Below are 14221 nucleotides of genomic sequence, written 5' to 3'. Positions count from 1 at the left end.
ATAATCTCATTAAGATATGGACACTTTACCAGAAAAATGAACCTATATAAGTTCTCCAGTTTTGTACACACTTAGAACATGAACCTTCATCTTCATTGTTTTTTTTTGAGACAGGATCTCTCATTGTCACCCAAGCTGGAGTGCAGTGGTATGAACATGGTTCACTGCAGCCTTGACCTCCTGGGCCCATGTGATTCTCTGTGTCAGCCTCCCATGTAGCTGAGACCACAGATACATGCCATTCACCTGGTTAATTTTTTGTTTTTGTTTTTTGGTTTTTTTTTGAAAAGGAGTCTCGCTCTATTGCCCAGGATGGAGTGAGTGCAGTGATGCAATCTTGGCTCACTGCAACCTCCACCTCCTGGGTTTAAGTGATTCTCATACCTCAGCCTCCTGAGTAGCTGAGATTAGAGGTACATGCCCTCACACCCAGCTAATTTTTGTGTTTTTATTAGAGATGAGGTTTCACCATGTTGCCCAGGTTGGTCTTGAACTTCTGCCTCCAGATGACCTACCTGTCTCAGCCTCCCAAACTGCTGGGATTACAGGCATGGGCCACCACACCTGGCCAATTAAAAAATTTTTTTTTAGAGATGGAGGGTCTCACTTGTGCCCAGGCTGGTGTCAAACTCCTGGGCTCAAGTGATCCTCATGCCTTGGCATCCCAAAGTGTTGAGATTACAAGCATAAGCCACTACAGCTGGCCTTGTTATGATTCTTACTCATGTTCCAAGGTGATGTCTGTACCACTTCTATCTTCACATATGTGTTTTGAGTAAAAAGGAGAGAGAGAAAGTACCATCAGCAGGTTGCTGCTTATATGTCATAGACAGGAAATATGTTACATGACAAATACAGTTCCAACAGATACTGGGAAATGTAATTTTTAGGCAAGCCATGGATAAGCGGGAATGGAAAATGAAGTATTTTACATTTTCTGCCACATTGTGCAGTTGTTGTAGTTTTAATACTCCACTCTCTAGTTTCCAAATTTCCCTATCTTTAGAACAACCTGATATATTTTAGAATTTTTGGAATTTAATATGCTGGCAAACTATCAAATAATTAAATGATGAAATAATTTTTAGGAAAAGCACAATCAACAGTCTGAATTTACTATTGAAAACTTGATAGCCACCGTAACTGATGTGTTTGGAGCTGGAACAGAGACAACAAGCACCACTTTGAGATTTGGACTCCTGCTCCTGCTGAAGTACCCAGAGGTCACAGGTATGATGACGTATGGTGAGCAGGGTGATTTTCAGAAATGATGTTGGAAAGACACTGCTATTGTTCTCCATCTTGTTTCTCTTAGAGAAGCTTCATTATTGAAATTTCCATGCCATTGGCTGTAAGTTGTCTAAATATTATGAAGGGATAAGAATGAGACAAATTTGTACAATAGGGAAGAGTGACTAAGAGAAGTGAAAAGAGTGTGATCAGCAGCAAAAGTGGCAAAGCCCTGGATTTTAGTAACAAAATACTCTGAAGAAAGTGTCTACATTTCATTGGAGAGGATTTGTAGCAGGCACAGACATCACAAATTGGTCTAGGATTGTACGTTGATTTTCTTAAGAACAGACCACTTTGTTGCAGTTTCTTTTTTGAAATGAATAGAAATTTTATTTCACTAAAAGGGATGTTTACAAAATTCAATTTTCTAGTAGAACAGACCACTTTGAGAGATAGGTATCCTTTTTTTTTTTTTTTTTTTTTTTTGACACGGAGTCTAGCTCCGTCACCCAGGCTGGTGTGCAGTGGCTAGATCTCGGCTCACTGCAACATCCGCCTACCAGATTCAAGCGATTCTCCTGCCTCAGCCTCCCAAGTAGCTGGGACCACAGGCGTGTGCCACCATGCCCAACTAATTTTTGTACTTTTAGTAGAGATAGGGTTTCATGATGCTGGCCAGGCTGGTCTCGAACTCTTGACCTCCTGATCTGCCTGCCTAAGCCTCCCAAAGTGCTGGAATTACAGGCATGAGCCACTGTGCCTGGCCGGTAAATTTCTATTTTTATAGACTTAGGGGTACAAGTGCAATTGTGTTCATGAATATATTTCATAGTGGTGAAGTCTGGGTTTTTGGTGTAACCATTGCTTGAGTAGTGTACATTGTACCCACTAGGTAGCATTTCATCCCTTACCTCCCTCCCACCCTCCCACCTTTTGGAATCTCCAGTGTCTATTATTCCACTCTGTATGTCTCTGTGTACTCATTGTTTAGCTCCCACTTATAAGAGAGAACATGTGGTTTTTGCCTATTTTGAGCCTTTTCACTTAGGATAATGGCCTCCATTTCCATCCATGTTGCTACAAAAGACATGATTTTATTCTTTTACATGGCTGAGTAGTAGTGCATGGTGTGTGTGTGTGTGTGAGACACACCATAGACTACTAGATGCAGATTTTTAAACTCTACACATACGATTTTGATCCAATCATCTGTTGATGGATGCTTAGGTTGATTTTATGAATTTGCCTTTGTGAATAGTGCTGTAGTAAAAATATGAATGCAGATGTCTTTTTGATAAAATGATTTATTTTATTTTGAATAGATACCCAGTAGTGGGATTGCTGGATCAAAGGGTAGTTCTATTTTTAATTCTTTGAGAAATAGTATTTATTGAAGTGTATAGTGAATATTCTAGAAATTTGATGAGATAGCCTGAGAAAATCTGCATAGTCTGGGAAGTATTTTAAATGCTTAGGTTTATAGTAAAGGTATATGCTATTTAAGCACAAAATGTGCCTAAGGGAATTTTATTATCAAAATCTCCATCTAGAAAAATGGTACTTGTTAATATTTTTTCTTAGGGTCAATAGTTTTATCTTTTCAAGGAACTCTTTTTTTTCAAATTTTGTATTTATTTATCTATAAGCAGATTCTGGTTCCGTATAGCATATTAACCACACACTTATTTTTCTGGGATCAGAATCACATTGAAATGATGATAAATTTATTACAAATGAGAATTGTTCCTGTTGGAATAGAGGAGTACAGAAGACAACGATCAAGTCTGTATTAAACTTCTGAGACACATACAGCAGGTAGAAGGATGATAACCAATTTGGCAGGGAGATTGAAGTTGCAACCTAAGGGTCATAAGAATTTGTGTTGCTATAGTCCCTATAAGGCTGAGTACTCAAAAGAACAAAGACCCAAAGAACACAGAGGTAGAATGATGCAGAAGACAGAAAATTCTCCCTGTCTACATTCTCTCCACAACTCCATTTGTCAATTAATTATTTTTCCCCACAGAAAAGGGAGGTTCACTCTCTAGAGAAACCGAACCTAAGAGGCTCACTCATGGACAACAGACAGAGACAGGGAAGGAGTGAGGGGTTAAGAGTCCACTTGAATTCTAAGGCCTTTGGTCCCTTTCTCCATCTTGTTCCTAAAATTCAGCAGCCAGATGTAAGCTCTGGAGAACAAGTAATAGCATCAGTGAAAAGACCTCAATTTTTCACCATTTAGATAGAAATTTTTTACCATATGTCCAGCAAAGTAAGTGAAATGAAAATATTCATCCAAGACACCAGGCCATGGAATTTTAGAACATCAGAGTTAAAGGGAAAGTCATAAAAACATTCAGAGATAAATTAGGTCACATATAAAGGATCAGGAATCAAAATGGCATTAGAATTCTAAAGAGCAGCTGTTATCTTGTGTATTTATAGATAATATTTTCAGACCTGCAAGTTGGCAAAAAAATTGTACCCTCTGTGTTTTATTTTTTAGAAAGATATTGGAGGATATTTTCCACCCAAATGTCTGAAACCAAGTCAGAGAAAGTTATGGGCTGCGAGGATTAGGAGATCTCATGTAGGAGGATGGAAGTGTCAGGGAGGCTGCTGGACACCAGGCGTAGAAAACAAATGCCTTAGAATGCACCAAATGGATAATGGAGGTGTAAGGGAAGACATCAAGAACAAAGAGAAGTTGATTGGTTGCTTGTTTTTTTTTTTTTTTTTTACTTGTTTTGATCTGTTAGTAGATCTATATGTATGGTTTTAAAACATTATATATTATTCTGATATAACATTAATTTGATTTTTTTCCTTCTGCAAAGACAGTAATTTCTTGAGATTATAATGTACTATTTATATTTTGAAGCATTTTATCATTTATATTTGTACTGATCCCGTATGCTAATATATAGGTGGTTACAGATTTATCTTAATGCTTAGCTTGTAGGAGAGTTAGATGTATCTATAATGTAGTAATTTCCTCTCTAAGTCTAGGTGTACTTTCAGTTCTATAATTTAATAGTGATGTTGGGACCCCTTCATTATGCTTCATGTAACCTGAATTGCTACAACAAATATGCCATTTTTCTCCTTTTCCATCATTTCTTACTTGTGTCTTACCAGCTAAAGTCCAGGAAGAGATTGAATGTGTGGTTGGCAGAAACCAGAGCCCTTGCATGCAGGACAGGAGCCACATGCCTTACACAGATGCTGTGGTGCACGAGATCCAGAGATACATTGACCTCATTCCTACCAACCTGCCCCATGCAGTGACCTGTGATGTTAAAAACAGAAACTACCTCATCCCCAAGGGTAATTAAGCTTGTTTCTCCTGCACTACACCTCCATGCTCTCGAAGTCCTCAAATTCAAAGTATGGTCCCAATCCCCTAACAGCACACGATGAGAGAAGTATGAAAGTCATATTTGAGGGAGCTTGATGGACTCTGCTCTTTCCATTCCAATTTGGGCCTATGAAGATTTATAACAGGTCTTGATATCTGGCAGTGTATGTCTTCCAAATTTGTTCTGCTGCTTTAATAATTTTTGTGTGTGGCTATTCTCAGGTTTTTACATTTCCAAATAAATGTTTAAAGTATCATTTTGTCAATTTCCCAAAATACTGTGCTGGGATTTTTATCATGGTGACATTAAATCTTCAGATCAATTTAGAAATAATTGAAGTCCTGACATGTTGAATCTCTCAATTCATGGATATGATTATGCTCTTAATTTATTTGGGCTTTCTTCTATTTTGTCAGTAATGTTTTGTTTTCAGTTCAGTGGCTTTCACATGTATTTTTTTCTGAAATAAATGATACTTTTGATGTAATTGTAAGCTCTGTATATAATATATAATATAAATATATAAAATATGAAATAAACATATATAATATTTAAAGGACTATATTTTCAAAATGGATTCTTGCTATGTTGCCTCGATTGAGCTCCTGGGCTGAAGCAATCCTCCCACCTCATCTTCCTGAATAGCTGGGATTAGAGATATGTGCCACTGCACCTTTTAGATAGTATACTAAAAAAAATGCCTTTCCATTTCTTTGTTTCTGGTATATGGAAATGTAATTGACTTTATTATTTTGACGACCTTACATCAAGCACATTTACTTAGTATTGCTATTTTTTGTTTGCAAATATATTTGTAATTCTTATGTATTCTGTGATCTATTTTAATATTTATTTCTTATTTTTTAATTCTTATAACTCAATATTCTCTTTATTGCTTTATTTCACTGGTTAGGGCAGTGTTGAATAAATAATGATAGCATCCTTGTTTTATATATGATGTTCAGGATGGGTGGAGGTTTAACATCTCACCAGTGAGAATGATGTTTTATGTATATTTTGCCATTAAAAAATCAGATTAGAGAAGATTGCCTTCTTCTCTTTTGATGATTTTTTTGGTTATGAATGTGTATACAATTTGATCAAATGGAGTCTCTGTATCAATTGATATGGCCATATATTTTGGTCTGCTTATATATATACACATATACATATAATATGTTAATTAAAATACACACAAATGCACACACAGATACATACACAGCTGGGTTTTATTTTCTATATTTTTTCAGGATGTTTGTACATTTATAAGAGACATTGGTTTGCAATTTTTCTTCTTCAAAATTTTGTCAGATTTCTGATATTGAGGAAATGTTGGCTTCATAAAAGGAAGAAGATAATTTTCCCTATTGTGTTTATTTTTATAACCTTTTCTCCCTTCCCTATTCTTGTGCTCACTTAGTTCTGTCTTTGGAGTGACTCATAAGATTTGGTTAAGTGCCAGTTATGATATATGAAAAAATGCAGCCAGAGCAATCAGGCAAGAAAAAGAAATAAAGGGTATTCAATTAGGAAAGGAGGAAGTCAAATGGTCTCTATTTGCAGACGACGTGATTGTATATTTAGAAGACCCCATCATCTCCGTCCAAAATCTGCTTAAACTGATAAGCAACTTGTGAATATTAGTTTCCCCAAAAATTTACCCAGTAGTTTTAAAGTTAATTAATGATCCTTGCCTGAATCTATGGTCCTAGATGAATGGCTGCAGAAATGATTATTTTTCTACTTTTATCATTCCTTCTGTGTGTTTTTTTAGGTTGGATTAATCTATAATGAAGAGTTCCCTCACATATTTTAATTAAAAGAAACATATAGCATTTTTTGTGATCAAACTCCTCAATATATTTTAGTGTACTTGTTGATAGCATCTCAGAAGTCATTTTCAATTAGATCAGACCTTCATTTAAAAAAACTCTATGAAGAGATTCCAAATTATTCTGACTCTTTAAGAGCCAGCAGAGACTGCTATTTAAAAACCATCATCTGGAAGTCCTAGCCAGAGCAATCCGGCAAGAGAAAGAAACGGTATTCAAATAGGAAAAGAAGAAATCAAACTATCTCTCTTCACTGACGATATGCTTCTACACCTAGAAACCCCCAAAGACTCTGCCAAAAGGGCCCCTGGAAGTGATAAATGACTTCAGTAAAGTTTCAGGATACAAAATAAATGTACAAAAATCAATAGCATTTTTATATATCAGTAACATTCAAGTTGAGAGCCAAATCAAGAACACAACCCTATTTACAACAGCCACAAAAAATTAAATGATTAGGAATACATCTAACCAAGGAGGTGAAAGATCTCTACAAGGAAAAGTACAAAACACTGCTGAAAGAAATCATAGATGACACAAATGGAAAAACATTCCATTCTTATGGATTGAAAGAATCAATATCGTCAAAATGGCTATACTGCCCAAAGCAAGTACAGATTCAATGCTATTCCTATCAGACTACCAGTGTTTCTTCTAAAATTCGTATGGAAACAAAAAAGAGCCCAAATAGCCAAGGCAAACCTAAGCAAAAAGAACAAAGCTAGACACTTCAAACTATGCTATTAGGCTACAGTAACCAAAATAGCATGGTACTGGTACAAAAACAGACACACAGACCAATGGAACAGAATAAAGAACCCAGAAATAAAGCTGCATACCTACAGCCCTCTGATCTTTGACAAAGCTGATAAAAAATGGGCAATGGGGAAAGACTCCCTATTCATAAATGGGATGGCAGGCTAACCATATGCAGAATGAAACTGGACCCCTTCCTTTCGCCATATGCAAGTATGAACTCAAGATGAATTAAAGTTTTAAGACATCAAACTAAAAGAATTGCAGAAGAAAACCTAGAAATACCATTCTGGACATTGGCCTTGGGTAAGAATTTATGACTAAGTCCTCAAAAGCAATCACAATGAAAAAAAAATCAGTATGTTAAGTAAAATTGATATGTTAATTTAGTTAAAAATTAAACTAAAGAGCTTCTGTATAACAAAAGAAACTATTAACAAAGTAAACAGACAACCTACAGAATGGGGCGACATAATTGCAAATTATGCATCCAACAAAGGTCTAATATCCTATAAGGTTATTAAACAATTGAATAAACAAAAAACAACGCCATTAAAAAGTGGGCAAAAGACATGAACAAACACTTCTCAAAAGACATACAAGTGGCCAATAAACATATGAAAAAATTCTTCACATCACTAATCATCGGAGAAATGCAAATTAAAACCAAAAAAGAGACACCATCTCACATCAGTAAGAATGGCTGTGATTAAAAAGTCAAGAAACAACGGATGCTGGCAAGGCTGTGGAGAAAAGGGAATACTTAATAGGCTCCTGGTGGGAATGCAAATTAGATCACCTACTGTGGAAAGCAGTTTGGAGGTTTCTCAAAGAACTTAAAACAGAACCACCATTTGATCTAGCAATCCCATTATATTTCCAAAAGAAAATAAATTATTTTACCAAAAAGACATATGCACTTGTACATTCATTATAATGCAATTCACAACGGCAAAGGATTGGAATCAACCTAATGCCTATCAACAGTGGACTAGATAAAGAAAATGTGGCACAAATACACCAGGAAACACTATGCAGCCATAAAAAAGAATGAAATTTTGTCCTTTGCAGCAACACAGATGCAGCTGGAGGCCATTATCCCAAGTGAATTAATGCAGGAACAGAAAACCAAATATTGTATGTTCTCACTTATAAGGGGGAGTTAAACGTTGGTATTCATGGACATAAAGATGGCAATAATAGACACTGGGGACCACTAGATGGGGGCTGGAGGGGAGGGATGGTTGAAAAACTACCTTTTGGATACTGTGCTCTCTACTTGGGTGATGGAATTATTTGTACCCCAAACCTCAGCATCACACAATATACCCATGTAACAGTTCTGCAGAAAAAATCAACAAAGACAAAAACAAAAAACCCCAGTAATCCATGTGTGAGATGTGTGAAAACTGAAGTAATGAAATACAGCAGCAAGTGGGGATGTACACCAGGGTCCAAGCTTGATGATAAACATGAGATTCAGAAGGCTGCCCCAGAATACTCAAATGCTCAGGACTTCAAATGCAGTTAATTGGAGGGCACTTTAGCAAAGTCATTTCCAGTTGCCTTATATGCATCCTGCTTCTTACTAGGTCTGTGTGGCTGGGAATGAAACTTCTTCTTTGGACTTCAATTTTCTATCTATTGATCAAAGAGATTGAAGTAGGTGATTTCCATCACTTCTTCCCACTCTTTAACTTTTTTATAACTTAGTTTATCTGTTTTGTTATTTCCAGGGCACTACCATAATAACATCACTGACTTCTGTGCTGCATAATGACAAAGAATTCCCTAACCCAGAGATGTTTGACCCTGGCCATTTTCTGGATAAGAGTGGCAACTTTAAGAAAAGTGACTACTTCATGACTTTTTCAACAGGTAATATTCATTTCCATCTGTCCTTCAGGGGACATGATACCTTTTTGGGATCAGTTGACTTTTACATGATGCCTCCTCTGGGGTTTGGCTGAATTACTTTGTAGCTCATTAGCACCATTCCCTATGCCCATGCAATTTCCCTGCTGATGAACATCCCCATTATTGGGTCAGATTAGTGGGGCTTTGGGGACCTGATCCAGTTTTTCAAATTGAGAAAGCTAGAGTGTAGGTTAATTTAATTCTACCTCTAGATACGTCACGGAGCTGACCAAGAGTTCCTCTTAATGAGTGACATTAAGACTTTTCTCATCTGCCCTGAGAAAAGTATCTAATTCCATGATTTTGAGTATCTCCCCTGTGGTGTCCCTCACTCCCTAGACTGAGCTCTGGAGATACAAGTATCTGAGAGCAGAGAATGGGTTCTAAAGAAGCTCACTCCTGACTTAGAGAAGTAGACAAGTAAACAGATCATTGTAGTCTAGTAGGAGGAGGGCTGAGAGAGGGGAAATCACAGGATGTTGGAGAGCTCAGCAGGAAAAGCTGCCTGCTTCCTGCTCATTCATAAGCCATAACACTCCCAAGAGGAAAGAAACTTAAGTTGCCTCATTGGAGCCAGAAGCAGGACAAGAAAAGAAGGCAGGGCACTTTTACAGAGGTAATGGACCATAGTAGCAGGACATTTTCTGTAGATCTAGGGGGTCAGAACCTGCCAACAAATTTCAGGGTTAGGAAAACCCTGGGAATGTGGAAGGCTAGTCTGCAATGATTTCAGAGCACCTTGATCTCCTTCCAGTCATGATCATATATCTTGGATATTCAGTCTCTACAGCTAAGTGTATGGTGAGTCTGTGGACAGAGAGTTCCTTTCATTTTTTTTTTTTTTTTTAAATTTTTTTTTTTTTTAATTGCATTTTAGGTTTTGGGGTACATGTGAAAAACATGCAAAGTTGTTGCATAGGTGCATACGTGGCAGTGTGATTTGCTGCCTTCCTCCCCTTCACACATATCTGGCATTTCTCCCCATGCTATCCCTCCCCAACTCCCCACCCCCCCGCTGTCCCCCCCACTCCCCCACAACCGACCCCCGTGTATAGTGCTCCCCTCCCTGTGTCCATGTGATCTCCTTGTTCAACACCCGCCTATGAGTGAGAACATGTGGTGTTTGATTTTGTGTTCTTGTGTCAGTTTGCTGAGAATGATGGTTTCCAGGTTCATCCATGTCCCTACAAAGGACGCGAACTCCTCGTTTTTAATGGCTGCATAATATTCCATGGTGTATATGTGCCACATTTTTCCTGTCCAGTCTATCATCGATGGGCATTTGGGTTGGTTCCAGGTCTTTGCTATTGTAAACTGTGCTGCTATGAACATTCGTGTGCATGTGTCCTTATAGTAGAACGATTTATAATCCTTTGGATATATGCCCAGTAATGGGATTGCTGGGTCAAATGGAATTTCTATTTCTAGGTCCTTGAGGAATCGCCACATTGTCTTCCACAATGGTTGAACTAATTTACACTCCCACCAACAGTGTAAAAGTGTTCCTATTTCTCCACATCCTCTCCAGCATCTGTTGTCTCCAGATTTTTTAATGATCGCCATTCTAACTGGTGTGAGATGGTATCTCAATGTAGTTTTGATTTGCATTTCTCTAATGGCCAGTGATGATGAGCATTTTTTCATATGCTTGTTGGCCTCATGTATGTCTTCTTTTGTAAAGTATCTGTTCATATCCTTCGCCCACTTTTGAATGGGCTTGTTTGTTTTTTTCTTGTAAATCTTTTTTAGCTCGTTGTAAATTCTGGATATCAGCCCTTTGTCAGATGGGTAGGCTGCAAAAATTTTTTCCCATTCTGTTGGTTGCCGATTCACTCTATTGACTGTTTCTTTTGCTGTGCAGAAGCTGTGGAGTTTGATTAGGTCCCATTTGTCTATTTTGGCTTTTGTTGCCAAGGCTTTTGGTGTTTTGGTCATGAAGTCCTTGCCTACGCCTATGTCCTGAATGGTTTTGCCTAGGTTTCCTTCTAGTGATTTTATGGAGTTAGGTCTTATGTTTAAGTCTTTAATCCATCTGGAGTCAATTTTAGTGTAAGGTGTCAGGAAGGGGTCGAGTTTCTGCTTTCTGCATATGGCTAGCCAGTTTTCCCAACACCACTTATTGAACAGGGAATCCTTTCCCCATTGCTTGTTTTTATCAGGTTTGTCAAAGATCGGGTGGTTGTAGATATGTTGTGTTGCCTCCGACACCTCTGTTCTGTTCCATTGGTCTATATCTCTGTTTTGGTACCAGTACCATGCTGTTTTGATTACTGTAGCCTTGTTGTAGAGTTTGATGTCTGGTAGTGTGATGCCTCCCGCTTTGTTCTTTTTGCTTAGAATTGACTTGGCTATGCGGGCTCTCTTTTTGTTCCATATGAAGTTTAAGGTGGTTTTTTCCAGTTCTGTGAAGAAGGTCATTGGTAGCTTGATGGGGATAGCATTGAATCTGTATATTACTTTGGGCAGTATGGCCATTTTCACGATATTAATTCTTCCTAACCATGAACATGGAATGTTTCTCCATCTTCATTTTTTTTTTTTTCTATGGCTTTTGATCCCTGCTTTGGATCTGGCACTGTATACACTAACATGTCAAGAACTGAGACTTTCTTTTAAGGATCTCATGTTTTAGCAGGATAGAAAAATAAATACAGAGAATAAAATTCCAGGTGATCCATGCTCCAATGGAAGCAGGAATATGATGAGGAAACCTAGCGAGGGTGAATTTGTATTGACTAGGGATCACAGAAATTATAAAGAGGAAATGACATGGGACATAAATTCTGAAGGAAGCCTAAGAGTAGTGCTTTCTAGACAGATGAGACAGTAAGAGATAAAGCTTGAAACTTCATGGTGTGTTGGAGATTGATGAAGAATGGATATGCCTAGAGCTGAGAGTGGAGATGAAAAATGGAAGGAGTGATATAGAATATCAGACTGGAAACAGAATGTGAAGAGTCGGGTCAAGCCAGTTGGCCTTTATCCCATAGGACAGATGAGTGTTGTTTAAATTTTTTTTTTAGTTGGAGCTTCACTCGTTTCCCAGGCTGGAGTGCAATGGTGTGAACTCATCTTATCACAACCTGCACCTCCCGGGTTCAAGTGATTCTTCTGCCTCAGTTTCCCGAGTAGCTGGGATTACAGGCCTGCATCACCATGCCTGGCTAATTTTTTGAATATTTAGTAGAGATGGAATTTCCCAATGTTTGTCAGGCTGGTTTCAAACTCCTGTCCTCAGGTGATCCACCCACCTTGGCATCCAAAGTGCTGGGATTATAGGTGTGAGCCACTGCACCTGGCCTGTTTAAAGTTTAAAAGTGAGTGTGACATGTTTAGACATATACTTTTGAAAGTACACTAGGAAAAAAAATCTTTGGCTAAATATTGTGCCAGAGGTACAAACAGGAACACAGTATATGAGCCTTCTCCTTTTAGCCTTTCCTTGTGAGTGCATTTCTAGAAAAAGACTGATGGAAACTTGTGGTGTCAAAAGAGCAGTTATAACATGGGAATACTTAGTGAAGTGTGTGGCACAGAGCTGATACTCCGTAAGTATTTGTTGAGTGAAAGGTGCCTAATAAAATAAGATACTAAGTAGATAGCAAGTATGTCCATTTTTCTGTCTTTTTGTGTATCCAACTATCCTTCCAGCCATTCTGTCTTTGATCCATCCATCTATTTAATAATTTATCAAATAGTTACTGCATACTTTTTGTGACTGTTCATGACATAATGTTCAAGGAAAAATTCTTCTGTGTCTGTTATTTTCAGGAAAACGGATGTGTGTGGGAGACGGCCTGGCTCACATGGAGCTGTTTTTGCTCTTGACCACCATTTTGCAGAACTTTAACCTGAAGTCTCAGGTTGACCCAAAGGACATTGACATCACCCCCACTGCCAATGCATTTGGTCGTGTGCCACCCTTGTATCAGCTCTGCTCCATTCCGGTCTGAGGAAGGACAGACAGTCTGGCTGCTGCTGTCACCTGTAATTCTCCCTTATCAGGCCATTGTCCTCTTCCTTCCCACTATTAGGGATATCTTCTCTGAGTAGTCAACCCACATCTTCCCGTTGCCTCAAGATCCAGTGAACATCCAACCTCCATTAAAGAGTTTCATGGGTCACTGCATAAATATGTCTGCTATTCTCCATACTCTGTAAGACTTGTATTGACCATCATATATGCTAATACCAATCTACTGCTGAGTTGTTAAATGTGTTATCACCATAAAACAGAAAAATGATTAATAAATGACAATTCAGAGCCATTTCTTCTCTGCATGTTCTAGATAAAATGGATTATTATTTGCTGGGTCAGTTCTTATATTTCTTTTTTAATTAAAAAAAATTTTTTTATTGTACTTTAGGTTCTGGGGTACATGTGCAGATCATGCAGGATTGTTGCATGGGTACATACATGGCAAGGTGGTTTGTTGCCTTTATCCCCCCGTCACCTACATCTCCCCATGTTATCCCTCCCCAACCTCCCCATCCCCTGCTGTCCCTCCCCTAGTGCCCCCCAACAGACCCCAGTGTGTGATGGTCCCTTCCCTGTGTCCATGTGTTCTCATTGTTCAACACCCACCTATGAGTGAGAACATGTAGTGTTTGATTTTCTGTTCTTGTTTTAGTTTGCTGAGAATGATGGCTTCCAGATTCATCCATGTCCCTACAAAGGACATGAAATCATCGTTTTCTTATGGCTGCATAGTATTACATGGTGTATATGTGCCAGATTTTCCTGGTCCAGTCTATCATTGATGGGCATTTGGGTTGGTTCCAGGTCTTTGCTATCATAAACAGTGCCACAGTGAACACGTGTGCATGTTTCTTTATAATAGAATGATTTGTAATCCTTTGGGTATATACCCAGTAATGGGATTGCTGGGTCAAATGGAATTTCTATTTCTAGATCCTTGAGGAATCATCACACTGTCTTCAGTGTGGTTGAACTATGGTTGTGTGTGGTTCACAATGGTTGAACTAATTTACACTACCACCAAGAGTGTAAAAGTGTTCCGTTTTCTCCGCATCCTCTCCACATCTGTTGTCTCTAGATTTTTTAATGATTGCCATTCTAACTGGAGTGAGATGGTATCTCAATGTGATTTTGATTTGCATTTC

The 14221-nt window shown here is 38.2% G+C and overlaps 1 protein-coding gene across 1 annotated transcript in view; it reads left to right on the top strand.

Moving 5' to 3' along the window:
* The window catches only part of CYP2C18 (cytochrome P450 family 2 subfamily C member 18), a 38704-nt gene extending 25241 nt beyond the window's left edge, over positions 1–13463 (top strand). The window contains exons 7-10 of the mRNA XM_064374093.1: positions 1089–1230; positions 4372–4560; positions 8894–9058; positions 12869–13463. Of these exons, the coding sequence (XP_064230163.1) occupies positions 1089–1230; positions 4372–4560; positions 8894–9058; positions 12869–13050 (678 nt within the window). The 3' untranslated portion in view covers positions 13051–13463. The remainder of the gene's footprint in view (positions 1–1088; positions 1231–4371; positions 4561–8893; positions 9059–12868) is intronic.
* The last annotated feature ends 758 nt before the right edge of the window (positions 13464–14221 follow it).

Source organism: Aotus nancymaae, unplaced genomic scaffold (genome assembly GCF_030222135.1).
Source record: "Aotus nancymaae isolate 86718 unplaced genomic scaffold, 86718_ANA_hifiasm-v0.15.2.pri h1tg000010l, whole genome shotgun sequence".
Lineage (NCBI taxonomy): Eukaryota > Metazoa > Chordata > Mammalia > Primates > Aotidae > Aotus > Aotus nancymaae.
The sequence above is the reverse complement of the archived record's forward strand: the minus strand, read 5'-3'. Positions and strand labels throughout refer to the sequence as shown.